Source organism: Vigna unguiculata, chromosome 7 (genome assembly GCF_004118075.2).
Source record: "Vigna unguiculata cultivar IT97K-499-35 chromosome 7, ASM411807v1, whole genome shotgun sequence".
Taxonomy (NCBI): Eukaryota; Viridiplantae; Streptophyta; class Magnoliopsida; order Fabales; family Fabaceae; genus Vigna; species Vigna unguiculata.
Window position 1 is genome coordinate 6,360,518 of NC_040285.1, and position 27,271 is coordinate 6,387,788.

The window sequence follows — 27,271 nt, forward strand, 5'->3', positions numbered from 1 at the left end:
TTCTGATAATGTTATTCACACACACACACACACACAATCTGTTTGAATAAGCAGGTAAAGTCAAGTCATCTGTTTTGATAATGAATTTTAGTAGGCAACCTTAACTTTTAACAACTTCAATAATTAATTATATTACATTATAGATTATTTGACCGGGCTGAGATTATGCTTGAGTAAATAAACTAGAATAATCGGGAAGAAAATACTAAGAAATTAGGTTTTATATAAAATATGGATTCTGAATAATAATGACTAACTATTTATGTGCTGATCTTTATATAAATCACTTAATAAAAAATTATCAATATAAGTAATCAACATTTTTTATCATATGAAATATTATATACACAAATATTTTCTTATATTTTTGTTTTGAGAAAAATAGTAAAAAATATAAAGGCATGTAAAACCCCTAATCAAAAGAAAACGAGGAAGGAAAGAAGATTGGTGAAAAAATGCATTATTGTCATTATTATCGAGATATTTTATATAAGTTTATAAAGTGAAAAAAATGCATTATTGTCATCATTATCGAGATATTTTATAGAAGTTTATAAATGTATTCTTAATCTTATCAAATAATAATCCTATCATATAATTATGTGTTTATATATTAGTTTAACTTTTAAAGCCTTATAAACTTCCGATTTCAATAACCTTTATCGATGGTTCTGTTCATTCAATGTACTATTGAGAAGTTTTAATATATTTTTTGTTCGCAGTTTAACAGATCAAAAGTGTGTTTAAAAAGTAAAAAAAAACTTTTGTTTGGTTTTCTCAAAATTGATTTTAAACTAAGTTTTTATCATAATTTGACATTGAAACTTACTTGAAGTGGACGTAAAGATAAAGTTATTTATACACTTACACGTGACCTAATCAGAATAAGGGACCATATTTATTTATTGAGCATGCCTCCAATCGGATGATCCCATTTGTTAGATAAATTTGGTCATAAAACCAAATTTTAAAAATTTATTAAAAAACACAAGTTATTTTAATAAAGTTAAATAAATTGCACAGGCTCATTTCAAAGTTTCCTAAATGAAAAAGAAAATCATCTTGGTTATTTGAAGGTTTGGATATCGATTTCACGTAGATATAAGCATTATTTCAGATTTAAAAGTAAGATATATTTCTACCAACACTGAAATTTAAGAGACTAAAAACATATTTAACCCTTTATTAAATGAAACGAGAAAAATATAGTTTGCTCAAATTGAACGATAGAAATTAAAATTTCCTAATAAATTTGTGATGAAAGTTTGAATGAATTAAAAAAAGGAAATACAAAAACAGACAAAAGAAAAAGAAGGAAAAGATGCCACAATTACAAATTATTGAAAAATCAAGAAAAGATCATTTTGAAATAGGAATTCAAATATAACAACTAAAAGTTTCATTCAAGAGCTTAGAGATGATTTCTTTAAAAAAATCTTCAATTTCGTAAAGTCAATCTTAAACTTTGATAAAAGTCAACGAAAGTCTATTTATATTTATAGACCAAGACTACTAGACTCATCCAGTGATGAGTCCTTTTAAAAATATCCATAAAAGTCTTTATAAAAAAAAATATAAAACAAATACAAATACCTAATAAAGGCCTAATGCAAAATATAAATTCCTATTTTAATTTCAAGACTCATCGTTATCATTAATCTATGCACTCATTAACGTGTCTCATCAAATTTAGATACCAAAATCAATTAATTATTCAAGTTCAACCTTTAGACATCGAGAAAGAATAATGTCTTTGAAGAATTGAGTAATCATTCTAAGATAAAAAAGTTGAGTTGTCCTGATTGAAATCATCTCATCACCAAAACTATGGTTAAGAAGATAGAAGAAGATGAAGCCTCATAAATGAAGACTTGACATTTGAATATTAGAATATAAAAAATGTCTTCCTTCCTATTAGTCTTTTAAAAATGTAAATAAGAATAGGTTATTTTGTATAGGATTAACACACATTTCTTAATGTAAAAAAATATATAAAAATGAACATGCAAATGGGTGTTATCTAAAGAATGTTAGGTGGTCAAGATCCCAAACCATATGGTCAACCTCAACCACGACATGTCAAGACACGTCCAAAGGCCCTTTTCACTCAGCCATACATTCATACAAATAACCATGCCTTATAAACTCTCCAGTTTAACATTGTTAAATCATCCAACGTGGGACTTAAAATGAGTTAGGCATTAATGTGTAAGTCATCTTCAACTTTCCTAATTGGCGAATAAAAAACCTTAACTGAAATGGTCACAAGGCATCCAGATGACTAACACACCAACCCCTTACTTATGCACATCATGTATACAAGATTGAATGACAAGTTTGCTTGGTACCAAAATCGAGAATATATTGATGAACCGGGACTTTTAAATTTTTGTCACATGCCTATTTGATGTTAGCTTGCCTTAGTTTTTTCCTTTTTTCTCTTCTTTATTGTATGAGTTGGATTTCTACATAACATATCCATTGGTCTTTTTCTTCCATCGTTATTTCCCTTTATCATTGTTAGCAATGGAAATTTCAACTTCATCTTCACTCTCATAGTTATCATTAGTTGTTTCATCTTCACTCTCATAGTTATCATTAGTTGTATTATATCTCTAATTAACATAGGAGCTATTTGTATTTTCTTTATATAATTTCAAAAGTTCTTCTCTCACATTTTTCGGAGTTTTGGTGCAAGCAGCAACATTGCCCTTCTTTGCCATTAGATGCTCTTTTACTCTAGTAACTCCTCCTTTCATAACTTCCCACAATAATTGTAAACAGTTATATTTAAATTTGATTCATCCATTGTATGACAATGTTTCCAACCAGGGTCACTTCTATAAGATGTTCTTGAAGTATCTTGATCATTGGCATTATTGTTGCTAGAAATAAGTATATCTTTTGCAAAATCATTATAGTGAAAGTAGAGAAGTAGAAAAAAAAAACACTTGGCAGTGGCTGGTGGCAGCAGCGACGACCGATAGTGGTGGTGGCTAACGGTGGAAACTGACGACAGTGGCTAGCTGTGACAACAAGTGCACTGAGAACAAATTGAATAATGTGGTGCACTAACGTGAATGTGGTTTGTTGTTTTAGAATATAGAAAACTTAAAATGAAAGAAAAGTTTACTTTTGTGTGGCTATGTAATAACTTAGGTAAAACAATAAAATAGGGTAAGAGAATGAGTGAACCAATCTACATGTTGGTAATTTTTAAATAAATATTTTAGCAGGCCATGCCCAATTTGTTAGACTAGGAGACAAATGGATTAAATTAGGGTTTATGATGTCTTCTTTCTCCCACTTCTCTCACCACGCGCATGTTGCCTCTCAATCTGCAAAACTCTTCTCTTTTGTTTAAGATCTTGTTTTCTTTGTCAATCCAATTTTTTCGCCACAACCGTGATGCCACCACCACCTGCCATTTCAAAAGCGACTGCCATGGGCCACCATCGAAAACCCGATTCGCCTCCAACTTGTTGTGGCGACAGGCTGGGAATTCGTTACCAGTTTCCATGAATAACACAACCATTGACAAGTTTAAGAAACAGAAAACAAAGAGAAAGAACAAATGTTTTGTAGAACAACAAAAAAAATCCTTTCAAGCTTCAATGACTTTTTTTAACAAAAGCTTGTTACAAATGAATTTTGTGATGAAGAGTTTGTCCAACCTCAATCACAACACAACTAAGATCTTCTCCTTAAAACCTCATAAAGGACCTCATCTAATAATGACAAGATCTTCTCCTTAAAACCTCATAAAGGACCTCATCTAATAATGACAAAAGGACCATCAAATGAGCATTTTTCTCCATCTACCCAAAAGCATACCTCTTTATGTGTTGTACTTCCAAAAAGTCATGTCTACACTCCTTCATCCTTCAACAAGACTATCATTTTGATTCTCTATAGCTTCAAATTGTTCCTTCCATTGAACTTCTCCATATTGGGTGTCATATTGATCTTCTTGCAAGAACTTGTCATAAATGTGAAAGAATCAATGCAATATTCATTATTAATCACACTAACAAAAGATACAAAACAAAGAACAAGCAAGAGAAAAATGAAATAAACAAGATAATTGTTAAGTTCCTTCTTCAGAATTCGTCCAAGTACAAATGTTATAAAAGGTTATAAAACAGTAATATTTTAATTAGAAAAACACAGCGACAACTAACTAACATAAAATGTATACAATAACGATTCATTAGATAATGTAATATTAAATCATGAAACAACATATCATTAGACAATGTCTATATCTATTAAACACCTCAACGAGTAAATCATATCCACAATCATCAAACACTACATAAAATTAATTCAATATACCAAAACTACATTATAATTAAGTAATCCATAATATAATTTCATATTGTGTAATCTAAAATAAAGCACTAAAAAGGAGAATTTAAAATACATAATTGTAGATTATATAATTCGTTGCATAATTTGAAATATAGTTCTTGGTTATCCATATATTATCCATAACATTTTAGTCATTTAGTCGTTTTCTATTATTTTAGGATGGTAGAAGAAAATATGTGGCGGTGGAAGAAGGTGCACAGTAGAAAGCAAAATACATAAATGCAACATTTACTCAACTCCGTTCTCTTTCTGCCTTTTGTCTCGTGTATCTCACTTCCACATCAGCATTGTTTTTATGTTGCACCCTATTAACGTCAAAATTCTCAACATTATCCATTCTGTCTTATTGCACCTTCAAATCTAACAAACAAAGGTCTTCTTTGCAAAAAACTCCTCTACTATCTCATGTTAACTGACTCAAAAACCCTTCATTTCCACCATTTTCTTGTTCACAACAATACAAAAAGGACCAATGAAAACAGAATTAAATGTACTGTCATAATATTAACGTTGAGATGAATATAAGCCATTGAATGTATTGTACACATGATACTTGAACATTACAAGTCTAGTCTCTTTTTGAAAAGGAGGAAAATTTTGTCATTTTGTCATACAAAACCAGTATCCCTAGTAAATGTAAATGTAAACATAAACAGTAAATGTGTTAGACTCACGGAACATAAACAGTAAATGTAAAAAATAACGCAAGAAGGAAGAATGGATCCTCCTCAGTTGAATAATGACAATACTCTAGACTGAATTATGAGGCTTCAATTGTGAAAATAGATAAATGCTTCACAAGAAAACAGTAAGAGAGAAGGAAGCATGATCAGCACACATGTTTGTCACGGAAGAGGTTAAGGGTTTTACAATGTCTATAAACAGTTACTAAAGCAGTGACACACCACCTGAAACAATTATTAAACAAGGGGCCAAAGTGACCGGTGAAGTCATGAGCTAGATATAATCACATTCACACCGAAAAGCTAGGATAAACAAGATGGGATAATACAAGATAGTAGAACAAAAAAATCAAAATACAAAAAAATTGAATGCCACTATCTACTGTTCATTACGGGATTGCAAGTTGAAGCACGTACACTTATCTTTCATGGCTTCACCCTCACTTCCATACTCTTTAAATCTGTACTCTTCCTGCTTAAATGAAGAAGGCACCTTTCCCTCACTGTAGCATTGGTTACACACACTAAAATGAGATTTTATCTCCTTAAACCGAGAACCAATAACTGGGTAGCGGCAAACCGAGCACACCGAGTTACCATGCCGGTTTCTATCCCCTGTCTCAAGCTTTGCAAGAGTAGGCATTATACCAAAACCCCAATCTGGATCATCAAACATCACTAGAAACTCGGAGAAAGACACCATTGAAGTGTCTGACTCTCCACGAACCTCCATTAATTCACTAACAGCTTGGCTAGGAAGATACACGGCCCTTAACAATTTGATGTATAGAGTGGCATCAACTTTCCTGATATTAGCACCATCTTCATTCATAGGACGCCACAAAAGTGCATCGAAGGCAACCCTTTTGCGTCTGTCCGGAGGACCACCACAAATAGGAGCAAGAATCGCATAGAACATTCCCAGGTCCAGCCTGCCTGAACCATTTTCATCCAAAACTGAAAGAATCCTCTCGTTGATGGCTTTCACAGCCCCTTGAAAAGTCTCGGGCTTCAGAAAACTGAGTAATCTGCGAAGAATTTCTTCCAAATTGGGCTTCCGGATGGACTTTTCAGGAACTCCACTACCAGAATAGGATACTGACACATCACGTTCACTCATCTCCTTCTTCAAAAGCTCTACACTGCAACGACTCAACCTAGTTACCCTCTGAAGCGCTCTGATCTGCAGAGCAGTGGCTAGCTCTTGCCTCCCTGTAGTCCGATCTCCAACCACCTTAAACTTGGATGGTTCAACTATAACAAAAGATGCCTCCCCAGGAACACCTCCATTACTGGCTTTGGTCTTCTTTTTCTGAAGCTGCTTCAAATGCGATATTGCATCATGCAGCTCAACCCTATTCGTCATTTTCAACGCTTCCTTCAAAGCTCTTTTGGCCTCTTCAGTCTCCCCAGCTCCCAGCAGTGACACCGCCTTGTTCAGCTGTGCTCGCCAGTGGTTCGGCCACACACCCAATACTCTAGTGTACATCTCAGATGCCCTCTGAAACCTTCCCAGGTCCATATACAGCCCACCCAAATTGTAAAGGGCATCCACATGACCAGGCTTCAAATCAATAGCCTTCTGAAACACCTCAATGGCCCTCTCATCCTCACCCATCGCATGTAATGCCGACGCCAAATCGCAGTGAGCGTCAGCATAATCTGGCTTCATGAAAATTGCCTCCTCCAACGCCTTCACTGCCGCTCTATACTCCCCCACGCCAAAAAGTGCACTACCTAAGAGCTTCAAGGCTCTAAAATGTGTGGGACAGAGAATCGCTGCCTCCCTATAATACTCACAGGCACTCAAAACCATCCCTTCACCCTCAAGGGCGATGCCGAGGTTGACATAAATCTGGGGGAGCAAGTAAGCCCATTGGTTGCCGCCAGCCTCAGCAGACTCAAGAGCCAAGAGGAACTCCTCCTTGGCCTCCTTGTACCTGCCAAGAACATACAAACAATTCCCAGCTCTGAAATGAGGCCTCACATCCACAGGTTGCAACTCACAAGCCCTCTTGAAACTAACCAATGACTCCTTAAACAACTGATGTTCATACAAAACTCTCCCAATTGCCATGTGCCCATCGAAAGCCTCTTCTCTTGACCTAGCACCATCAGCCCTCCCTCTCAACCCTCCCAATTCCTTCAAAAACACTGCATAATCATGCCCTGACTCCTCCCAAAACACTCTCTTCTCCGTAATCTCGGACGAGGGACCCAATTCGCGAGACCACCCGGCATCTGAATATGCGTCAAAGTTGTCATTCTTTAATTTCCCACCTTCCTTGGACTGCTTCGTCTTCAGCCTCTTCACGAGAAGCTCCAAATCATCCACAATCTTCCACGTCTCGTCGAACACGATCCCGTGGTTTGGCGACACCGCCCAGGCGGCCGTCCGCTGCTTCTTCTGTGTCTCCACCGCCATTCTCTCGTCCACGATCGACGAGGATGACGCCTCGGACGCTGCAAGGGGCTCCTTCACGGCGTCTGCCACGAGGTCGAGGCCAAGCGCGTCGAAATCACGGTCGACGTCGCCAGCTCCGTCGTCGTACGTGCGCAACAGACCCTCGTACGTGAGACCCTTGTCGCCGTCGATGAATTCGCCGTAGGTTCGGAACACCTCGTCAAGGATCGCGCTGATTTGTTCGTCGCTGAATTTCACCCTAGGGTTCACCGCACCCACCAGCGACGCCATTTCCTCACGGTTGAGACCCCCATCACGGTTCGCGTCGAATTGGTTGAAAATTCGCCGAACCTTCTCCGATCTGGTGCCCCTCGTCGCCATTTCCGGGGTCAAAATCGAAGCTTGGTGGCGGCAGGTGCGATGGGTCGGTGCCGGTGAGGTTGTATTTGGGGGAAATTAAAACAAAAACAAAAACCTAATTTTTTTATAAGAGCTTGAAATTGGAACCCCAATGAAATGTTTTGGGGTCATTAGGATTTGGGATTGGAGTCAGAAGGCGTTGCTTGTGGTTGATGATAATGATGATTGGTAGTTGGTTGTGTTGTGGGGTTGGGGTTACCAGTCAGAGGGACCATTTCAAAGGGGGCATGATTTTTCAATTCGGAACCCTAATTTCGTGTTTCGAATCTTTTGTTGAGATTTGGGGTTCTGTTAGGGTTGGACCTGATTGTTGGTGATGATGATGATGATGGATGGGGTTGTATGTGGGTGGGAGCAAAAGGGATGAATGATGGGACCAATTCTAAAGGCAGTGATTTTTTTAGGGTTTGAAAAATGAAACCCTAAATTGCTTTTTGATATCATTAGGTGTTGATTTTGGATTTAGGTTCCATCCATTAGCTGTGTTTATGGTTATTTTCGTTTTTGATTTGTCAATTTCGCCTCAAGCTGTAAAGGGGTGATTATTGAAGAAGAAACAGAACTCTCTCACTTTCTCTGTATCAATCTTAATTCTTCTTTCTTATTTTAGTTTATATGATGTGATTATCATGGTGGTACTTAATTAGTTATTTTGAGTTATGTAATCATCATTATGGGTAGGTAATAAATAAATACTACATCTGTCAACCAAAATTTCCTCTAAATAATTTATTATATGCTAATCATTGCATTATTTCAATTAATGGTTTTATTCTATAGAATACAAAGTTAATAGCTTTTGTTTTTGTATGCAGAAAAGTTATATATTGTCCAACAACTTTAATCTTTAGTGTACACTTTAAACTCGTTAATTTTATGATAAAAACTTATTGTCCATTTATAATTGACCGGCATAACTCTCATTCTTCATAATTCATTAAAGTCAAATAACATTTTAAACAAGAAATGGTAGAAAGGAAAAAATAATAAATAAATTATAAGTTAAATCATTTTTACTTTTATAATTAAACAAACAATAGGTTGTTTGTTTTAATAAATTTAAAAGTATTTGAAAGAGTTGATTTATAAGTGTGAAAAGTTTCATTCTCGCACAAATGTAAAGATTGACAAAGATTTATTGTGTCGCACATGGATAAACGAAATTATTCTTTATTTTTTATGTGAATCAATTCAATATATATATATATATATATATATAATTTTATTTTTTATCATATATAATAATAATAATATATTTGTAATTTTAAATAATAATTTTATTTTTATTTTAACGTAATTTTATTATCTATATTTAAATTTATATTACATTTATTTTTAAGAATAAAATGATAATCATTTTATTTTATTCATTAAAATATTTTTTTAATCCATATATTCATTATATCATACACAAATTTTGACAAACTTTCATTACAAATCATATACAATCCAAACACACTTGAATGCCAATAAATTGAATTGTTATAGATAGTAATAATGACTTAATTTGGGGAGGAATCATTTTTATCCATTTTGAATCAATGAGAAACATAGAGATCAACTATTTACATTTTTAATCCACTAAAAATATATATTTATTCATGGATTAGGAGAAGATGGTATCTTAAACTTTTTGATAATTCTATAAATAATTGCATTTCAATAGGTTAATAGTATATTATGCTTTACAATTTATTTCATACAAAAACAACCTTTTAGAATAAAATCGATTTACGATATATAAGTGGATACAAATCTTACCTTACACGTTATTTTTGTAAAATTTAATTATCTTGTATATAAATTAGTTTACTAATAGCTACTTTTACATTTATTTAAAATTAATTTGTATATGCTTTTTTACATTTACGTCAAAGTGTGTAAAAGGATGGTTAATTACAAATTATTTTCATATGATATTTTACACAGTTGAATTAAGGGTTAAATATGTATTTATGTTTTTGTCCTTAAACTTTTAGTGAAACTTGAATTAGTCCATCTTAAAAATCTTGAACCAATTTAGTCCTTCAAATATGTAAATGTGTGAATTTAATCATGTTAACAAAATTTTATTAAGTTTATTTGAGGTTTCAAATACATTTCATTATAGTATATTAGATTGTTTACACCGTTCGAGACACGTTCGCTTCAATATTAACTGAGAAACGCATTTGAAACGTCAAATCAACTTACAAAAACAAAAAATACATTTCATTATAGTATATTAGATTGTTTACACCGTTTCAAGAATGACTACTTCCAATTCTCACTAAAACTTAAAGGACCAAAAACATATTTAACCCTTAAATTAACTTTTAATAGTATAATAGGTTATTTTGAATAAATTTATATTGAAGTAGGTAAATAAAAAAATAATAGAGAAAAACAAATATATATGTAACAATTAGGGGTGACAACAAGGCTCAGGAGTTGTCTTATCTCATCTCATCCCAAAATAAAAATACACATCTCATCCTCACATCTAACGTTATACAAACTTTTATCTCATTCATCCTTCTTAGATAATGGGTAAAAAAAATATTATAAAAAAATAGTCATGATATTATCAAATATTCAATATCAAAATAACATATTTAATGTCAAATATTTAAAAATTAATTATAATTATAAAATTTTTAAATTAGAGCGTCAAACAAAATAGAAATAAAAGTGAAAAATTATATAAATATTATGCAATTACACATAAATAAAAATTCATAATAAGCAAAACATTCATTAATTTTGAAAAAATTTACAAAATGGCAATAAAAGTGAAAGAATAATATATAAATATTATTAAATTACACATAAATAAAATGTCTTTTCACAATTGCTATAATAAAGTTATATTTATGTGAATGAGTTAAATAATAAAAATATTATATAAAAAAAATCATTAAAATAATATTATACCTCATAGAAAAACGAATAATAAAAATATTAAAAATATCAATTGTGTGTTCTATAAATGATTTAGTGCACCATTGAATGAAATTTCACAAACAAAGAGAAAAAATAAAATCGTACAAGCAAGGATAAGATAGAATAAAAAGTTTCTAGAATAAAGATAAGTTTTTTTAAACTGTCTAATAAACGAGGAGTTTACGCAACCAAATACTTAAAATTAAGATAATCAAACATTTTTATGTAAAACAAATAAAAAAATAAAAAACACTGTAAATAATCAAATATGAGACATAATTGTTTATTCACCCAAATTAGTAATACAAAATTTGAATATTTTTGTTCAAAGAAACAAAATATACGATGAAGATTATAATAATAGAGAAAGTACATTCAAGATCTGAGTGAATTTTTTAGATATTGAGTAAGCCAAATAATCAAAAGAAAGGAAAACAAATGTGTATAGAAAAAAAAAAGAGTTACAAAACTAAATACTAAGAAAATATTATTTACTTTGATTGTTTGTTTTTTAATTTATTTGCTTTTTAAATTAAAATAACTATTTTTAAAGAAAATATCTACAAAAATATATAAAAATCATCTGCTATAAAATTGTAACAAATATTTATATTTATTTTTATAATTATAATATTTTTTTTGTTATCATAACAAAATATCACATGTGTGTCACATGTATTTTCAAAATATATATATATATATATATATATATATATATATATATATATATATAAATAAGTCTTTTATGTTAGTTAATAAATTATGAATATTTTAGTAATTTAAACAATGACAAGATAAAAATGGATATGAGCATTGGAATAAGGTATGAGAATAGAGATAGAATGGATATTTATATCTTCATCCTCATTCTCATATCCAATTAAAAAAAAAATAGAGTATTAATCATACTCATATCTAGTAAATGCAAAGATTCGCAATCAAAATGTAAATGGTTTCAAAGAATACACATAGAGATGGGTCTATTTGTCATCTTGAATAATAACTTAAAAATGAGTTTGAAATAATGTATATAATATTAAAAAAATTATGACTTTATTTTATATTAAAAAATTACAGGACTCTAAATAATCAATAGTTAAACATTTTTGTATAACTTTGAACATAATAAGATTCATTCATCATATTAAATATAAATTCATCATATAAAGTATAAATCGAAAGAAAATAATATGAACTTGGATGGATATCCATTTAGAAGTTGCAAATCAAATATTAAAGTATTAAAAAAAACAAAGATGAGCAATTAACTACAAAAATGCTTGAATCATAAATCTATCTAAACTAAATATAAAAGTATTATAAGATTTACATTTAGAGGAGTCATTTGTTTCCACCTAATCTTAATTAGCAATTCAAAAATATATGCCAAAGGATATCTTAGTAGGCCCGTAAAAAGAATCTCTTTGGGGTTCTCCTCTTGGGTCCACTCTAGAGTTTTTTTTTTCATATTGGTAGCATCATTAGAGAGCTTAATCAGTATTTTTAAAAAATATTTCAGCCTTCTCCTAGGTCTTTCCTGAGTCCTTTTTGCATGAGTAGTCATTTGTCAGGTCAATTGTTGATGAAGTCACAATTCAAGTGCTTCCCTTACTAAGGTTTGATAGAGTGGTAAGTGAATAACAAAGAACACGGTCTTTAAAATAAAGCCTCCACAAGAGTGTTAGTTGCCCACAAAGAGAGAGTTCCAAAGAAAGTCCTAAAGAAAGTTGGTCACTCTCCTCCCATTCTCTCTCCCTTTCCACTTAAATCGACACACCAAGAAAGAGGAGCAAAATCACACCCACTAAATGAGAAAGGATAGCATCCTCAAAGTTAGGTATTGGATGAGATTTCATGGGGGTTAGGAGAAATCACTTCCTCAAATAAAGTCAAACTCAATCAAGAAGGGCTCCAAGAACATGTGGTTAAATTCTCTCCAAGATGGAAAGGATGATGAGCCCCAAACCCCTACCAAGACGGAGGAAAATGCTTATGGTAGATAAGTTTGTTTAGGAGGGAAGTTTCTTCACTTTCCTTCTTTTACTTGGTTTAGCTTCTATCTTAAATACAATCTAAGACTTATGTTTGTGTTTTGTGATTTGTAGGTTTGCGAGTGGCCCCTTCCTTTATGAGGTTGTCGCCTTTCTAGAAGAGTGAAGGGCTTAGGAGGAGCCTAGCCCAAAGGAGTGTTCTCACCACATCCTTTGTTTTGCTAAGAAGACCCATTTGGAAGTGAAAAAGGATAGCACCTTGAAATCTTTTGGTGTGAGGACCACTACAAATGTATGGAGGGAGAAAAAAAAACTTTTTAAGATTTGATAAGACCCATAAAAGATTGGGTTGCACATGCATGCAGAGAGAATAAAAACACATTTTTGAAGATTAGATGAGACCCATAAAGATTTGGGGTTGACCATTTGGTTGCCCTAGTTTCTAAAATGTTACTTTTCTTTTGTAATTACTAGAAGACCCCTCTCTTTGTCTATTTAGGATAGTCTCTCCATCACTTTTAGAAGGTTGATTAATGTTAATTTGAAGATACCTTTGTGTGCATTTGTGAGCTTTGCTCTTGTGACAGTGTTCTATTGTTAGTCTTATCTTGAACCTTGGTTCAAGTGGCGACAACCACCATTTATCTTGGGTGGCCTAGTACCCGATATGGTGTGCCTCGTTCCATCCTTTATCCCTTTCTATTATCTCCATCTTTTGTTTATTTCATTCTTGTTCATTCTTGTTCATTCATGTTCTTTTCCCTTTATTACTTATGCCCCCATTATGTCCATTCTTCTCTTCTTCCTTCTAGAGTTTTTTGAAGTGAACCTTTAGAGATACCTAACTTAGTTATCTTAATGTCTAGTGGGAGTCTTCATTAGACTTTCTTAAGAAACTTAAACACTAACACCTTGTCCTCTAAAAGATATAAGATGAACATTTATCATTGTTGCTTGTGAAATTTGAAAGCATCAAATTAGGTTATGCTTGAATGCTCAAAGCAAAGGCACTCGTAAAGAATTCACATATAATTCTCCAGCTGATTGAATCAAAACACTACATTGGATAACTTAGCACCTCGGGCTTAAACTTTAATCAATTTCCATAATTTCAATACAATGATAACTAATTTGATGCATTGATGACATATCTTTGTTTCAATAATCTCAAAAAATCACTTTAGATACAATTATTGGTTTGTATTACAAACCACTCCAACAACAATAAATGAATCTCTAATTTCCAAGTTAATTCGCGTTAAATTTTCACCACTTGAATAGGATCAAGAATAGAATCATATAAAATTTTAGTTGCAGCACGAAAAAAAAAGTTTTCTAGACAAATTTTTGGGCATGTTACAAAAATTCTAGATTTGTCATGTTAATGCCAAATCTAAACTATAATACTAAATGACGAATACCTAACTTTGAGGAGGACTATTTCTAACAATTATCACTAAAGGATTGGGGAAAAAATGAAGAAACTTTTGTCTAACTTGATAGATAAGTAAGAGACACAATAATTAGAATAAATTGACGAGTTAAGAAACATTTATCACTTTAAATTTGAAACCCAATGATATGAATCAAAAATTTATATTCAAGAACTTTCTATGTGAGTGTGTGTGTGTGTGTGTGTGTGTGTGTCCTATCCATGGACTCATCAATCTAGGTTTTCCTCGAGTCCTCTTGGTATGTGTGTTGTTTGCTAGGCCTGGCAAGGGCAAGGCCACACTTCAAGCCCTTCCCCTACTAAGATCAAACGATGTGGAAGGGGAATAACAAACAATATGATCTCTTGAGTAGGTTGAGTAGGAGGTATGACTTTGACTATCCCTTGTGAGTTGAGTTTAATAGACAAAGAAGATGGTGATAAGTTAGATATGTTGTTGATTTCTACAAGTGTAACATGCCAAAGTACATTGATGTTAGCTCAGCCCACTATTGGATATACATTTTATTGTCTTGCATTAGTTGACCATCTACATTGGAGCCTTTGATTGAGTCTTAGTTTTTATAGCTCAAGTGTGTCCAAACAATACTTGTAGCTTGGTCTAAAGTAATTATATCCAAATAATACTCGTAATTTAGTTTGAAGTGATTAGGTTCAAATAATATTTGCATATTGTAGCGATAGTCTATTAGTTGAATCTTGATTAAACTTATTTAGAATTGGACATAGTCTATATGCTTTAGGTGAACTAATATAAAAATAACGTGTAATTTCCATATCTCTTATCTTTTTATATAACATGTTATTTATCAACAACTAACTTACATAAAAGAGTTTAACGAAAATGTGTTTTTAAAAAGAGTTTTGACTATGCATCTGTCCTACTGAAGTTGTGTTTGACGAGATTTGTCATGTGCATCTCTAAAAAATAAATACCATTAAACTTTGTCTATTCACATCTACCAGTCAAAGCTTTGCGAAAAATTTTCCAAAAATTTAAATAATTAATTCAACATTTTCTTCTTATGTATTTGGCATGTTTTCACAATATTCTTTATATACTCATTTATACATATAAATTTTGTAATGCAACATAAGTTCTTTATAACTATTGCATAAATGTTATGATCATATATGATACTTTTATGAAACATTTTTCTTTAATTACTTGTATGTTCTAATCCACCGTTCTAATTTGATAATATCTTGTATGTTCATGTTTGTCCTATTTATTTATTTAAAAATCTCATTAATGTATTAGTTCAATAGCTTTAATAATAGCAAGCATATGTCATACGTTGACTAAAGTCTCTTTTCTTAAATTAAAATAACATTTTTATCTTTGCTCACTTGGTTTAGTTGCTCTCAGAGTTTGACATATGAACATTTTACTAAAATTAAAAAAACATGTGACTAGATCAATGATGCTCTACAAGCTTTATTAAAAAAAAATAATGAAAGATTGTTAAACCCAAAAGATCTAATCTAGTTAGTCTAATCTCAAAAGTACTCTCTAAATAAGTTATTTAAAAGATGAAACATTTGTTTTTAGTTGCGAACTCCAAATATCTATGTGCAGAAAACTCTTTAATAAAAAAATAAAAATGAATATATAAAGAAATATGAGTAATAAGATGATACTTTCTTTTCTAAAAGATGTTTCTATATTGGATAATAATATAGTAACAACTTTTTTTTTTTTGACAACTTGTCTTACTACCTGACTTGGCACCTGTCTTTGGCATAAAAATTAATTTTTATTTATTTATTTATTTATTTTTCATGCTAGCATTAATGAAAGAAACGAAAAATGAACGTTTTGGTTGAAATTAAGAGTGTGTTAGGTTTTATTATTTCTCTTGCCCAAATGAAGACAAAGAGAACATGTTCTTCTTCTTCTCCTCCACAATCAACTTCTCCCTTCTTTGCATTCACCCAAACAGAACACAAAAAGTCCAACCATGACGAAATGGTCATTATCCCTTCGATGGACGGTCGTGGCAATTTAGGGTTCCAATGTCAATGGTGAACAACAGACCTTGGGTCTCTCCGCTGCTTGCCTCCAATCGATTGGAGTTGTCGTCGTCAGTACGATTCGTCACGAAGGTTGTCGCCACCGAGGTCATCATGTCTCTCACCTCCTTGTCGTTCTTCGTGCAAGGTCAAATAATGTCAACACCAGGATCCAGGATTGAGCGTCTTGTCACTGTCCAATGTCGTTCGTCGCTAGAGGCTTCGTCGTATATATTCTCTAGTCTCCTAGACAAAAAAAATCAATAAGCAATAATAAAATTTAATTAAATTAATTTCTATAAATATATAATCAAATAATGTTTGAATTGTTATTCCTCGGTTAATGATCAAAATTGCTTATTAAAATATTAACTAATTTATAAATATTTCCCGAGATTCCCAAATTAAGATAGCAACAATTGCTAATTAATACTTGTTACCACTCACGACACACTACGTCAATATTTTCAATTTACATTGTAAGACCATATATGTATAATTAAAATTTTGTGGACATCAAAATTGTAGACGTAAAAGAATTATTCAGCTACTTTGAACTTGTTTTCCTTCATAACCAAATCAGACCAAGTTTTTTTTTTTTCAACGACCAAATTGAGTATTCAACTTTGTCATAAAAATAAATAAATAAACAATTGAGTTATTGGATCATGTGTGAATTTTTGCATTTGTAATCTGGATGTAACAAAACAGAAATAACAATACAAAATCAGTTTCCGTGATTTAATTATTCTAGAGAATACATAGAAAACATACATTGAGTACGTAGTTGCACTGCAGAACAGTTTCACCTTGTTATTCAAATGTAACATAATATAATATCTATAGTAAATTTTACCACTTCAACTTCAATTACTCATATTTCTATGACATTAATTTAGAAAAAAGAAAACTTACTATCTAAGTATTTTGTTGGAACACAGAAACAAGACTCTTGGGGACATGGGAGGGTTGCAACTTGCAACTTTTAAAAAGCATAAAGTCAATGAACAATTAAAAAGAAGAAAGAGAAATTTCTCACATGGCTAAGGGTAAAGTCCAAAATTTTCATCCACTTGGAATGACAAACATTCATTCATTCATTCATTCAGTTGGGTAATTTACACTTACACCCTTGTGAAAAAGAATCTAACTTTCATGTTCTAATCACATTGCTCTTCCCAACAACAAAAATATTATCTTACTACAACAACTATTACAGTGAACCATTATGTATTGTTTCTGTATCAAGCATGTTCTATTTACCACAAACTTTTTCACCCTTCATCATCAACTAATAATGCAAAAACAGCGCACCAAAATGAATAGTTTTGCCTTCTCAGAAATCATATTCTTCTGTCAATAATCTGTGCAAGATAAGAGCAAAAGAGTATCAGAAAAATGAGCACAAAACATGTATAACAATAAAAATAACAAAAGAGTATAAGATTAAGATGATAACATATAATATAATCCATCACAAGATCATTTCTTATTGCCTCATATAACTCATACCATCATGTTTCTTCTTCAAACTTCTAGCAAATAACAAAAATATAACCACAAAAGCCACCGCAGCTACTCCTCCTAATATTATAGCAGCAGTTTTCCCTGGATTTTGCCCTGCATCACCAACAAGGTAACACATCACAATAGCAGAGTCAAATATGATCATACCAGCACCATATCAACCTTAAAACAACTAATCCAGTGCATCAAACAGAAGTAATTCAGATTAGCATTGACTTTGAAGTGAAACAAATTCATATTAATGCAGAACAAGTGTGTATCTGTCTAATATATTCAAATATTTCAACATGACTTTGACAGATAATTAAAACTAAAAAGCATACAGCATTAGAAACTGAACTCACAAACACTGAAAATGACAGATTGTTCAGATTTTAGAATGGTGTTAAAACTTAAAACTTGCTACCTCCATATGTGTTTGGTCTGTGTAAGTAGGTAGGGTAGGGATTAGACATTAACATAACAGTCACGTCATCTAGTTAGTACCTGAAGAAGATGAAGAGAATGAAGCTGATGAAGAAGATGATCTAGAAGGAACCCCATTGGGGTAATAGCTATAACTGATGAAGCATTTGTGAAGAAAAACTTGTCCTGAAATAGAGCTTCCACATTCAACCTGAGCTCTCTGCACAGCATTTTTCACACACTCCCCACAATCAGAGTCACCAACATCTCCCTCACACTGCCCCATCACATACAAAGACTGGTAGCTGGTGGTGTAGAAGCCATGGCCACTGACAACACCATTTTCCATCACAGAGAATGCAGTGTCCCTTCTCTCCTCAAACCCTCTTCCAGCAGCATTTGTTGCCCCACAAGTCTTGTACAGCATCTGCATACCTGAGATTTGGGAGAACCCAGCAACCTCGTACAGAACATAGCAACCTAGTAGTTGGACCCTTGCAGCGGTGGTTTTGCCGCAAAGTTTGTCACACAAAACTGGGAGCCTGCTGACACAGTTGTAGCAGTCGGAGTTGGTGAGATCCCCTCTGCATTGGAAGAGACCGGTTATGGTGTTCTGGGCAGAACCAGAAGTGGCCTTGTAGAACTTGGTTTTGGTGGATTGTGAAACCAATGAGCCGAAGAGTGCAGAGAGAGCCTGCGAGTACACCCCATTTGGATCTGTGAAAGAATCCTTGGAACAACCCTTGTAGACCAAAGTGGAGTAATCAGAAGCAGATTCTGCAACATGGGGTGCCTCAAAACATGTGAACAAAACCAGCAAAAAAGGAAATAACTTGAGTTTAGTAGAAAAATCCATTTCATAACTCTGGAGTTGAGGAATCAAAACCCTCCAATGCTCAAAGGGTACACGGGAGAGATCAAGATTTGGTGTAGATTCTTTGGCCTTTTTCTTCTGCTTTTTGCTTCATCTAAAGCTCAAAAGATTTGGCCTTTTTCTTCTTTGTTGAGTGACTCAGAATTCTGGTTTTGTGGCTCTCGATGGAGTTGGGATTCACTTTCGCTTGGATATCCTAAAACCTCAGTAGATGTGGAGATGTGTGAGCTGCATCTACCATTTTTCTCTCTCTACAATGAGTACAGTGTAGAAAGTTAAAAAGAATAATAAAAGTGTATAGTATATAGTTTTCAAAACGAAAAAGAAAGTGTTGTATAGTTTTGCATATGGCTGGCTTCCTAGTTTCTTGTTTTTTTTTTTTTTGTAATCATTTAAAGAGAATGAAAATTGAAGTGTTTGAATGGTTTAATACTCGGCGGCTGCATAACGGGATTTTGTAAATATAGGTCCATAGTTTTACTTTTAAATATAATCCATCGAATTAAAATGAACGATGTTGATGTGTCCAATTAAATAAACATTTAGAATTAGGTGGGGTCGTGTCTACTACATTAAATCATTTAACAAGAATAAAAATCTATAGTTATGAACATATATGTTCCCTAATCTCAAAGAAAATAAAATCTAGTTTATATTACCTCCTCTTTGAGACTTAAAAATCAGTGTTGTTTTAAAACTTTTATAAGCATTACAATTTACAACGTCTCAAAGTATTACCAGTAGTTCTATAATATATTTGAGAGATGAAATTTATGTCATTAAAGTCTACCTTACAATAAAAGATATAAAAGGATTAATCGTATAATATGTTTATCATTAGATTAATATAAATTTTGTTCTCTTCTTATCATCTTCTAAATCAAAAAGATCAAGGTTTTTCCATGTTAATTTAAAAATTTCATGAAAAACTTAATTCTTTTTCTCTTTGGCTTGCTGTGTGCACTCTAACATGAAATATCCAAGTTTCTTGCATCATAATAAATGATATTTTTCTTGTGTTCTTTGATTTCCTTTAACTTTATTTTTTTTTCTTTTTTGAATCCTTCATTTTAAACTTATACATCAAGAAGTAGAAGACGTCTTCATTGTTTGACTCTTGGATACTCAATAAGTGGTCTACTACTTCTAGAGCTTTAGAAGATACAACTTTATTTGCTTTTTGATGAAAAAGTAAAAGATAATGGACCAACCACAAGAGTTATAATTAGAAGAATTCATTATGTATAAGTTTCTAATGAAAATAGAAAGTCTAAAATTATTTTCACACAAGCTATTTCTTAGTGGAATTACATTTGTAATTGGACCAAGGATAACTCATGAAACTTCATGCAATGATGAAGTGAGTCTTATTTATAGTTGACTTTGCATGGAAAACTTGACCAAATGATGTTGAAACTTATCTTTGCACACAAGCTTGGAGATGCACCTCATGCACTCTTAAGATTCCTAGAAGTCCATCCACATGAGTTTTTTTAGATCTCAGACCTTTTTAATGTCTTTTATTTTTTATTCTCAGACCTTTGGCATGCCATCCAACAACTTTAGGTTGATATGAGCCTTACAGAAGCTCCATTTGAGTTTTTGTAGCTAGTTTAGAAGAAATTACATTCTTCAAAATATGTCATCTATAGTCTCACCATTTTCATAGTATTCATATTTGACGTGTGAGGCAAGTTAGAGTATACATTGCCTTTTTGTTTTGCATCTGATATATCAAACTTGTTTTGCATCCAAACTTCTTATAGAGATTCAATCTTGATATCTCCTCTAGTCATAATTTGCCACAACTAATAATGTGTGGACTAAACGTACATCTCTATACAATATTTTCAATAAGGAAAGTCTTCTCCTAAGAAGAGGACTCTAAAGGATGTTCCTTCACCTATTAGTTGTCGTTCTATGTTGGCAATTATTTGGATCTTTCTTTAGTCGTTGTGAGACATTCAACTCTATAAAGGTTTAGCTCTGATACCAACTATGAAAGACTAGTCAAAACACAAATGTAATAATTGAATTGTGTTTTATAGGTTTATGAAATCTTTGCAAGACATTGACTAGTGATATACAGTCAAACAATAGTTTCACTTGACAAACACACTATCAAGTGAATTTCTAAAATGATTGACTTTGATGAGAATAGTAAAACACTACTTCGAATTTGACAGATTGATTGTCTTCAAAGTTTTTCAAAACTTCTTATTGCAAAAGCTCTTTTTCGGAGATTATTTATAGTTAAATGTCATGTAACTTAAAGAGATAAGAGATAAGAAGGATTTACACTTTGTTTTTATACTTTTTTATTTGTTAACAAAGACTACATCCAATTCTTAGCCAAAATATTTAGTTTCATTAGGCAAACTGCAAACGCAAGATACAAATAAGTATTATTTGAATCTCAAATACTTTTGGCCAAGATGAATATTATTTGGAATGCAACTACTCCTAGTTAAGACGAGTACTATTAGGATCACAATTAAGATTAAGTATTAATTTGACCATAGTCACTCATGGCTAAGAAGAGTATTGGTTTTGGAACATAATCACCCCTAATTAAGACGAGTATTATTTGGAACACATATTCTCCTAACTAAAACTACGTATTAATTGTGTGACTATGTAATCACAAAGATTACAAGAGTTGCTAACAGGAGAGGGGTAATGTCTCACAGAGTATATGTCATTGATGTTGACATGAGATTTTGAGATCTCCTTTTGAGACAAATAGATTTTCTACAAACATATAATTAAGACTTTCGTTACTCAAATGAAGTGAAGACAAAAAGGTATTATATTCTTTGACATATGAAACATTTACATCATACATGACTTGTTGCTTAAAAAGAAGCTTGCGTTTGACAAAGCATAATCATGCTTTGTATTTTTTTTTAATAGTACTTAATCAAAAGAAATAGGGTTTGATTGAATTTTTTTGTCAATATCATGTCTCATGGAGAGGATCATCTTTGAATGGTGTTTGCAGTGAAACTCTTACTAGATTGAGCTTTTAGAGCTTACAAATTAATCTAAAGCTTGCGTGGCCACACTTCCTATGTCATACCCACTTATCTTCTTAATAGGATAAAGGCAAGAGATCCTTTGATACAGTCCACTAAGATCTATCTCGTATAAGTTACTTTATCTCCTAGTACAAAAGAAGACACTCTTGACATCATTTTTTACCACACATAGATTATGCGGATTTTTGTTAAAGGAACATTGTATCCATTCTCACATAATTGACATATATTAAGTAGATTATGCTTTAGACCTTTTACTATTAAAATATTTTTAACACGTAAGGAAGGGTTCATATTTATCTATCCAATGCCTAGTGTTCTTTTTTATTTTTGTTGAATGCAAAATGTACTACTCTTCTTCTTAAAGTGTGGGAACATTATTCTTTCTCCCACCATGTGTTTTGTAAATACATTATCTAGATACCACTACAATTGTTTTCTTCCTACATATGTTTACGATAGGAATCACTTTATCTTTAGGTACCAAGATAAACTTAGATCCTTTTTTGTTAGCTCTCCAAGCCTTAGATTCTCGGTTAATGCATGTAGAAGATTTGGTCCTTATTTGATCCCTTTTGGAACTTCTACTCCCTCAAAACCTAATCTGCTATTGGTAAAGGTTTTACTAAACAATCTTCTTAAAAGATTGAGTTTGACCTTCCTTAGAATCTCGTCTTAAAATAATCTTTACCTCTTCATCAAAATTGTTTGGTGAGAGATTAATGAATGTATCTTCTTTGTCTATCTTGATTCTTATCCTAATTAAAAGTGGTCAAGTTTATTGAATTCAAGACAAATGACATAAATTTGTTTTTTTTCTTTTCAATTCATGGTTGGTTGAGGCAAACCTCTTCGACCTCTAAAATCATTTTTCTTTCTTAAGATTTGATGAATCTTTTTAATGATGAAAGAGATATAATTTAATTCATCAGTGTCTTACTTTACTTAAGGGTGTATGAGAGCTTTTCCACCTTCAAAGTTTTAGCGAGAGTGTTTCATTTGTTTTGATATTTAAGACCGGGATAATTCTCTTCCTTAAGCAATCCATATTGTTGCAAATCCAACCCATGTACCTTGCTATGAACTTTTTAACCGATGTGAATACAAATTAATAAAGAATGAGAAAAAAAGAAAAGAAAAAGACGTAGAAACAAAAGAAACTGTTTTAAAGTTAAAAGATTATATAAAAAAGAATATCACTGGTAAGACATTCATTACAATTTTTAAAAATTAACTAGAAAAATTAAAGAGTTTGAATATTTTCTAGAAGAATCAAACTACCTCGAACAATCCTGAATTTCTTTAAATAGAAAGTATTACAAGGATTGACGAAACTAATGGAGACTTTCAAATTCAAGCAAAAGATTTATTGTCTAATTTTTACAATTATTTAAATTTTTATGATTTACTTAATTATGCAGTTGAACTTTATGTTCGTGCATAAGAACTATATATACTTCTAAAGTATATGTATAACATTGACATGATTCTGATTCCTTAGAAAATAAATAGTTTAATAGAACTTTTAAAAAGAAATGTTTTGAGAATTTCTTATTTCAAGAAAATCTAAAAAGAAAATGTAAAAGTTCTCAAAAACAAGATATCTTGATAAGAATCTTCCTCATACAATTAAAGAAATAATAATCATTCATATTTATTGACTAAACCAAAATCATAAATATTACGAACACGAACATATACAAAAACAAATCAAAGAGAAATTAAATTAAAAACAAAGAATCAAACGGATACAGGCTATGCACCAAGCATAGCCAGAGCGACTTTTATAGAATGCCAAAAGTGACTTTTATTGTCATTACTTACCTATTTCGAGAACCAGATTGACATAGTAGAAATGTATCATCTAATTTAAGATTTTCAGTCAACGCCTCAACCAAGCAAGTAAAAGCAACACTTCATGATTCCAAAGGATGTATGCACCACGTGCAGCCAGAGTGCAACTTTGAGAACCTGATAATAAAATTGAACTCATTTCTGAACAAGTCCAAGGAGCCAGTCCAAGTTTGCATCCAATATAAGACTTTCCAGGTGGAAGACACTATATACACAACACTCCGTCACTTTCTATTAGTACTTGAGAATCCAGAAGCATGGATTGCAAATATACGGGCACAGTACCATGTTTTCCAGCAACATTTTGGAACATAGTAAGCAATAGAAATACAAAAATTGATTTATTATATTATGTGCCACAAATTGATACACTGATGTTTCATTCAGTTTTTTCAAGGATGCGTAATCCTGAACAATACATAAATCAAAATAAGCCCACTATATACCCCATTCCATGTACAAAGCAGATGGCAGCAGGGCAATTCATAAACCATAAGGTATAGAACAATAAAATGCTTTTGTTGGCTATGGTAGACACCAATCTTATTGTATTTTACAACACATGTTGCTTGCACAATCGGCAATCTGGCCACTAGAGGTAAACATCAAAAAAATTGAGTTTATTCGACTACAAGATCATCGTTATTATACAAACGGCATTCATGCTAACTTTCCAACGACAAAAATACTTGATTTGTAGTTTTTGAAATTCACCTGCACTTAAAGATTAAGTTTACTTACTATTGGAGCAAGGAAAATAACACAATGTATGGATGCAATGAATCACAAGTATAAGATCCAAACTGCATAGCATAAAGGTATAATAAAAAAGATAAAACAAATGACTTCAATTCTTTAAGAAACTACAAAATTTTGAATATGTCCTTGACCAAAAACACTGAATACAAGAAAAAAAAAAGGCATTTGCTTAGATAAAGTACTGCTCCATGTATTTTCAAGCCACAGGGACCTCAATATCATTGGCCAAAACTGGAGCAGGCCTGATGTATTCCTCTTCCTCTTTTGGAGAATGGATTGTGACAATATCAGGGAGAGGAGTTTTAGGACCCTGCTTCCCTTTAGGATCCCAATCAAGCATAATCTTCACCTTAATGCCAAGAACACCCTACGGAGACACCAGGGCAAAAAAATAGTATCATGACAATAGTAAAACAGTGAATCAACAACCAAAGAGAAATTTTATCAACAATCTATTAAAAGATTGAAATAAAATAACCTGTCTGAGGAGCACGTGTCTCACTGCAGAGTCAATGTAATCCTTGACAGGTTGCCCAGAAGAAATCATGTAGCCATCCTTAAACTTCATGGATTTTGCCCTCTGGGCTCTCAATTTACCACTCACAATGACCTGCTCAAATCAAACAAGCAAACCATCAGACAAAGCAACACACCACAATTGTAATACCTCATAAAAGCATTTGGAGAACAAACCTCACATCCCTTGGCACCACTCTCCATGACAAACCTCAAAACACCATAGCAAGCCCTGAAGTAAACACACAATAGAATAACATTACCACAAATCCAATGAAAAATTCCATGTGTTCAATGAAGTAAAAAGGACATTCCGAAATTAGAAAATAAACAAATTTACAAACTAATCAAAATTATGTTTCTTACAGAAACAAATAGGTCTAAAAGATAATTTTTTGCTTATAAAAATTAATGCATCTCCGAACATTCTTTAAATAACAAGAATAAACAGTTACATTTCTGTAAATAACACAAGATTAATTTCAACCACTCGTAAATTGCCAAACTAAATAAAATCACTGTCAAAATAAAATTGACATTTATCAATCAAATTATGAAGAAACCAAGATTTTTAAAAACAATCCCCAACAGCAAATCCAGCAGCAACATCAAACTTCCTGAAATCTCTGACTCTGGCATTGCAGCTGTGTCTCTATTGACCACAATACCAATGAGGACAAGAAACAATCAACTCATAAAATGCAGTACACAGCAGCAATTACAACAACAACATCAATGATCCTGAAATCACCACAATTGGAATTACAGCAGAACCATCTTCGTCAACAATAATCCTCAATATCAAGGATCACAATAAATCTAAGATTTTGCACTAATGAAAAAAAAAGTTTTGCAAGGAAGACACATTCGCCTCTAAATGGGAAACCAGAATGTCGGTGGCCATGGTGAACACTTCACACCAATGTCATGATTGGAAGAAATGTTGAGGATCACAACTTACAAGTAAATGTTACAACGGCAACAGAAAGAATTAATGAAAAAAAAATACTGTCTGCATCTGTACCTGCGAACCGCAAGTCCTCCGAGGAGCTTGTAGCGAAGAGACTCGGCCTGAGCTATAGCGCAAAGTCCCCTGTTGTTGACTTTCTCCGCATAGAGTTCAACGCTGTTCTCTGGAAACTTGAACCTTTTCTGAACCACCGAGGTAAGTTCCCTGATTCTCCTCCCCTTCTCACCTACACATACACGAAGAGAAAACCTTCAATACTCAATTCTAACAAAAAGTTAATAGAAGGTTCAATAACTATACAGAGGCACACTCACCGAGTACGGCTTGGGTTCTTGTAGCTCTGATGATGATTTCAGTGCGCATCGGCGTAACCCTCACCTCTACGCCGGAGTAACCGTCCTCCGCCAGCTCTCGCGTCAGAACCTCATTCAGTTCCGCGAAAAACACTCCATCAGCCACGAACTGCAACGCATATACACAAATATTTTAATTATTGATTTTATTATTGGCAAAGGTTTAGTTGCTGATGTTGTTAAAGGCTATTGCAAATTCGTGAAGATTAAGGAATTAGAAACTCACCTTTCTCTTCTTGCTCATTTGAGTCGCCATTGTCAATAACCGAAGTAATGCAAACACGAAAGTGCAGCTACGGCTGGGGTGTGACAATAAACCCTAACTCCGAGGTAGAGAGTGGAATATATAGGTGGAGGGATACTGGAAACCCTAATATGTGCAAAAGCTATATAAATACAGATCAAACTGAAAATAATTGTAAATTATATATATATAAACTATTTCATTTTAATTTAAAAGTATTTGTTATATTGTGATATTTATGTTTCAAATTTTGGATTTCATTTAAATTAAAACAGTTTCATTTTCTAAATTAAAAACTAACTTTTCTTCTATGGTTAGATTTATATTTTAATTGATAAAAGATAAATATTTATTAGGTTTTGCTGATCAATATTGTTAGGACCGATATCTACGAATAATTAATATGTATTGCATTTTATAATAATATATAATTAATTATAATATTAGATAAATTTTCACGTGATCATCATAAAT

At 32.4% G+C, this 27,271-nt stretch overlaps 3 protein-coding genes across 8 annotated transcripts; all 3 read right to left on the reverse strand.

Annotated features, from left to right (window-relative positions):
- Nucleotides 1–3,602: 3,602 nt before the first annotated feature.
- On the reverse strand, nt 3,603–8,438 carry LOC114189620 (uncharacterized TPR repeat-containing protein At1g05150-like). Of its 5 annotated transcripts, XR_003605699.1 has the most exons (3): nt 5,472–8,438; nt 3,771–3,966; nt 3,603–3,723 (listed from the first exon to the last, which is right to left on the reverse strand). XR_003605699.1 is itself a non-coding variant. In XM_028078238.1 (2 exons), the coding sequence occupies exons 1-2, from the start codon at nt 7,837–7,839 to the stop codon at nt 3,878–3,880; spliced, it is 2,457 nt and encodes an 818-aa protein (XP_027934039.1). In that variant the 5' UTR covers nt 7,840–8,438; the 3' UTR covers nt 3,603–3,877. The 5 variants fall into 5 exon arrangements, 4 of the variants coding, with proteins under 4 accessions (XP_027934039.1, XP_027934042.1, XP_027934041.1 ...); XM_028078238.1 differs by having other exon boundaries at nt 3,603–3,966; XM_028078241.1 differs by having other exon boundaries at nt 3,603–3,979; nt 5,472–8,437.
- Nucleotides 8,439–17,319: 8,881 nt separating this feature from the next.
- Nucleotides 17,320–19,381, reverse strand: LOC114190284 (plasmodesmata-located protein 2-like). Of its 2 annotated transcripts, XM_028079111.1 has the most exons (3): nt 18,271–19,374; nt 17,770–17,877; nt 17,320–17,621 (listed from the first exon to the last, which is right to left on the reverse strand). In XM_028079111.1, exons 1-3 carry the CDS (start codon nt 19,043–19,045, stop codon nt 17,614–17,616), a joined length of 891 nt encoding a protein of 296 aa, XP_027934912.1. In that variant the 5' UTR covers nt 19,046–19,374; the 3' UTR covers nt 17,320–17,613. The 2 variants fall into 2 exon arrangements, with proteins under 2 accessions (XP_027934912.1, XP_027934911.1); XM_028079110.1 differs by lacking the exon at nt 17,320–17,621 and having other exon boundaries at nt 17,732–17,877; nt 18,271–19,381.
- A 5,346-nt stretch (nt 19,382–24,727) lies between these two features.
- Nucleotides 24,728–26,944, reverse strand: LOC114189563 (40S ribosomal protein S3-3). The gene is made up of 6 exons (XM_028078161.1): nt 26,780–26,944; nt 26,515–26,662; nt 26,255–26,426; nt 25,408–25,462; nt 25,193–25,324; nt 24,728–25,081 (listed from the first exon to the last, which is right to left on the reverse strand). Exons 1-6 carry the CDS (start codon nt 26,807–26,809, stop codon nt 24,911–24,913), a joined length of 708 nt encoding a protein of 235 aa, XP_027933962.1. The 5' UTR covers nt 26,810–26,944; the 3' UTR covers nt 24,728–24,910.
- Nucleotides 26,945–27,271: the final 327 nt, after the last annotated feature.

Coding starts and splice junctions, on each gene's coding strand:
- LOC114190284 (XM_028079110.1), bottom strand. CDS start 19,045: ATGGATTTTTCTACTAAACTCAAGTTATTTCCTTTTTTGCTGGTTTTG. Junction 17,878..18,270: donor ATTCTCTTCATCTTCTTCAG/GTACTAACTAGA, acceptor TTGGTGATGCAG/GGCAAAATCCAGGGAAAACT.
- LOC114189563 (XM_028078161.1), bottom strand. CDS start 26,809: ATGGCGACTCAAATGAGCAAGAAGAGAAAG. Junction 25,463..26,254: donor GGAGGACTTGCGGTTCGCAG/GTACAGATGCAG, acceptor TGTTTACTTCAG/GGCTTGCTATGGTGTTTTGA. Junction 25,325..25,407: donor GTGGTGCCAAGGGATGTGAG/GTTTGTTCTCCA, acceptor TGATTTGAGCAG/GTCATTGTGAGTGGTAAATT.
- LOC114189620 (XM_028078238.1), bottom strand. CDS start 7,839: ATGGCGACGAGGGGCACCAGATCGGAGAAGGTTCGGCGAATTTTCAAC. Junction 3,967..5,471: donor TGAAGCCATGAAAGATAAGT/GTACGTGCTTCA, acceptor TCTTGCAAGAAG/ATCAATATGACACCCAATAT.